Source organism: Lindgomyces ingoldianus, assembly GCF_010093535.1.
Source record: "Lindgomyces ingoldianus strain ATCC 200398 unplaced genomic scaffold BDR25scaffold_4, whole genome shotgun sequence".
Classification (NCBI taxonomy): domain Eukaryota; kingdom Fungi; phylum Ascomycota; class Dothideomycetes; order Pleosporales; family Lindgomycetaceae; genus Lindgomyces; species Lindgomyces ingoldianus.
This window is the reverse complement of record NW_022985165.1, coordinates 79,801-83,602: the sequence shown is the minus strand read 5'-3', so window position 1 is coordinate 83,602 and position 3,802 is coordinate 79,801. Positions and strand designations below refer to the sequence as shown.

The 3,802-nt window shown below is 42.6% G+C and overlaps 1 protein-coding gene and 1 pseudogene across 2 annotated transcripts in view; both read left to right on the top strand.

Moving 5' to 3' along the window:
* The window catches only part of BDR25DRAFT_379103, a pseudogene marked incomplete at its 5' end in the record, with an annotated part of 4,243 nt that extends 3,900 nt beyond the window's left edge, over positions 1-343 (top strand). Inside the window, one exon of the mRNA in view lies at positions 1-343. This exon is cut by the window's left edge and continues 20 nt beyond it. Coding sequence covers positions 1-241 — 241 coding nt within the window.
* A 2,148-nt stretch (positions 344-2,491) lies between these two features.
* BDR25DRAFT_349896 (uncharacterized protein) lies at positions 2,492-3,088 on the top strand (the record flags this gene model as incomplete). Its single annotated transcript, XM_033694608.1, has 4 exons — positions 2,492-2,666; positions 2,815-2,853; positions 2,886-2,923; positions 2,972-3,088. The coding sequence occupies 4 exons, from the start codon at positions 2,492-2,494 to the stop codon at positions 3,086-3,088; spliced, it is 369 nt and encodes a 122-aa protein (XP_033552454.1).
* Positions 3,089-3,802: the final 714 nt, after the last annotated feature.

The window sequence follows — 3,802 nt, the reverse complement described above, 5'->3', positions numbered from 1 at the left end:
GGCCTTCTCCCACGACTCTACCCGGCTGGTATCGGGGTCGGGTGACAATACCATCAAAAAGGGCCTAGATTTGAGCCCAGATGAAATGTGGATAACATGCAATGCAAAGAAATTATTGTGGCTACCGTCAGAGTATCGACCATCGAGATTTATAGTATCTGAGAACATGATTGGTATTGGTACTGGATATGGAAGGGTATGGATATGCAAGGTTGAACGAAACGAGCTTAATGCATCCTAAGGCATTGTGGAACATTCATCACATTATTATTTACTCTACTATATTTATTATTCTCTTTATTTCATAGAGGGCCGGGGATTAGCATGTATATATATCTTGCCAATTTGCCACAGTGAAGCGTCTCGTATACCCTGGATCAAGTGACAAGATGTCCACCCACTCTGGGCACATCCTTGTCAGGTAGTGCATAATTTTACGCGTAGATGAGGAGGGGCTACAGAATGGGTGTTCACACACGGTATTATGCCTATACCGTTGATATGGGGAGTGGGATGGGTGCCAAGAGGTTTCCGAGATGGCCACCAACCACCAAAACAGAGCGGATCTTGGGAGAGGTATCGAGGACCTGGCTTGGGCCAGCCTTCCTTCTTATTGTAAGGAGCTTATTCACTGGTTTAGAAGTGCGTAGTGCTGGGCAACTATGCCAACAAGTTCGCCTTCCAAGGGACCAATGTCTGATCTGGTTCTGCTGTTTTACTTCGCATGTGAAATCCCGTTTTCAGTATTTCTCTTCTACACCTTAGCGTGGCAAAAAACCCTTTGCTTGGCCATGTTTCTTCATCTTTAAAAAGTAGACTCTCACTGGCAGAGACAAAGAGATTGTGCCTAGAATGCATTCCAACGCTAGGGTAGTGTGCATTTAAAATGGTGTAAATGGAGACTTGTGAGAGGTATCGAGCAGGAGGCACAAGCACAGAGAGGGAATGTAGGATAGGGGCAGAACGAGAGTAATCCTTAGGGCCGGAGGCAGAGGTACGGAGGCTGAGGAACCTACATAGCCATTGCCAAGCCCTTAGGGTATTCAGGGGTCAGATAGCCATGGCGAAACTCCAATAGTCGCAATGGGAATAGCCCCCACAAGAGAACCTACTAGATTGGGTTAGAATGCGAATCATCCACCCAATCATTCTCACAGGGATGTGCGAAGGCTTACCAGCTGTGCCTAGGAGATATTTGCGCTAATTCCTAGTGCTCTATCCTTGCCTCTGATCGCTCGTTTCAGGACTGTAAGCCACTATTAGTTCTTGGTCTGTGGTGACTGTCTAGTATGAACGTCGTAGTTGGCGGTACTGTTGACGTCGTCATTGCAGGAGAATATGAGGAAGGTTGTTGGATGCCTGATCGCATCTTTGCTGTCGTATCAGGTGTGGGTAGTGTGTGAATGGCGCTGCTGCTAGCCACAGCGGCTACTTCAGAGGTTGAAACAGGTGTAAGTGTTCGCTTGCGGCGCCGTTGCTTCCTAGGTGTTCTAGTCATGGTAGCTGATTGCATAGTCGAACAAGGAAGATGAAGAGTTGAAGCTATTGCTCTCTAACTTCACCCTGAATATTGTGCAAGGATATAGATATGTTGCCTTGCAGTAGGCACGAGTCATGGAAGAGGTGATGTATTCTGGACTGAGGGTCTGTCCGAGGAGCTATATGATTTATACAGTATGATGGGACGCCAAGCCCAAGGCTGATTGGCCAGCCCATTGTAGAGCCTTCTGGCTTTCAAGATAGTACGTCGTTCCTCGTAGGCAAGAGGCGTCGCAAGGTTGGTTGTTTCGACTCTCAGGCGGCCGAGAACGTTGTCTGCGGATGACATTTAGCATTTCAAGAATGAGATTTAAGTGTTCTAGAAATTGGTCTAAGTGAAAGAGTTTCGAGCATATTTTGTTTGTAGAGAGAGGTGGCAAGAAGTGGAGGTTCGAAAGTTTGCCACTCTTTAAATAGCTAACTCAGCAACTGCCACAGGAGTATGAAAGACTCGGGCTTAACATTAAACCTTAATTCCCTTCGTTCTCTACTCTCTAATGAATGAATATCCAATATTTGCAAGTCGTTATTTGCGAATTTGAGTAGGCATTAATTTAAGAAGTTTTCTTGACTAGCTGTATACATGTTTATGATCGCGGAATGGAGATGGGGCTACTACGAATACCAAGTTTTATGGAGGTTGCAGCTCGGTCAAACTGTGAGAGGTATCGAGCAGGAAACACAGGTCACAGAGAGGGAATGCAGGATAGGGGGCTAACGAGAGAGAGTAAACCTTAGGGTCGGAGGCAGAGGTACGGAGGCCGAGGAGCCTATATACCCCGTGCCAAGCCTAGGGTACTCAGGGGTTGGATAGCTGTAACATAACCGTGACAAGATTGTAGCAAATTGCAGCAAATTGTAGTAAACTGCGACACACATTAGCTGTATTATAAGAGGCATTAAACTAGGCTTCAAGTTAACATTGTTATTTAGTATTTGCTAGCTGCGTGTTATGATATCTCACCTTAGTCTGTCCGTTGTCGGTGATCTGCTGGCGGTGACAGAGGGTCTTAAGGAAGAGGGAAGAGGGAAGAGGGAAGGTGGAAGAGAGAGTAGGGTGTATAGTCCTTCATACAATCTAGCCGAACGTCTGGTTAGGGAGGAGGATGACGAAAAGGTAGGACGAGGTGAAGGTATAAGATGATCAGGTAGCTTTAGTTCTCTCGCGCATAGGAAGAGATCTTCTGCACGCGCTAGGTTAGAAATGATATTAGATATATTGATATACCTAAGGCTGTGCCTTAAAGATAAGGACAACCACGACCTTCCAAACAGTGGAGGAAGATCAAGACTATATACCCGCTAGCGACCGTCGTGATCGTTGGGTTCCGGCCATGATTGTAAAGATGGGATAGTAGATAGCACGGATAGCACTGAGAGCAAGGTTTCAGAGAAAGATAGTGTATTGTAAGAGAGACGAATCGCTGCCAAGCCTCGTTTGTCAGGATTCATGCTTATGTACGAAGCACAGGTCATATGGCCTCCAAACAGGTCAGGTGAGGCCATACTGGCCCGTTCTAGGACATCCGGCCTTACAATAATCGTCTAGCGATCGTTATCTCACGGGTTAGACGCTTCTCTAAGGTTTAACTAGACTAATCACAGCGCTGTAGCTAGTAATATCACTTTTTTACAGCTGTCTATAGAGCGTCTAAGAAGAAATAGAGTAAATTTGTATATATCTCTGTTTAGCATTTAACCTTTTTTAACATTCCTTTATTTATAACATAATAAAATAGATATTTAATAAATATAATTAAAACTTAAGTAACGAAGCTATATAGTAGTTACATTTTAAAAAGGCTAAACTTATAATTTTAAAGTAGAGTAAACTACTAAAGCTAGTTCTAAGTTACTTTACACTAACTTACTCTTTTTTATATAACTTAACTACAAGAGCAGCTAGAGACAAGCTATATATGCTTATTATGTGTAAGAACTCTAGTATAAACTACTTAAAGCTTTATAAGTACTTAGAAATTAAATAGCTATAATATATTACTTTATAATTATTATATAATAATAGTAAATACTAAACTTGTTTTTACTAAAACGCAGTTTATAAAAAATATATAAAATAACGTACTTCATAGGCAAGTTGCTTACACACCTGAGTTGCTTACTTTTGCTAAGACCCTACTACACTACTCTTCTTATACTAATGCATTTCTAATAACACTACTTAAACATGTTAAAAAAACATTAAATGCAGCTTACACTTTAAGCTTTTAAATAAAACGCAACACTTTTTAAGCAACGCGCT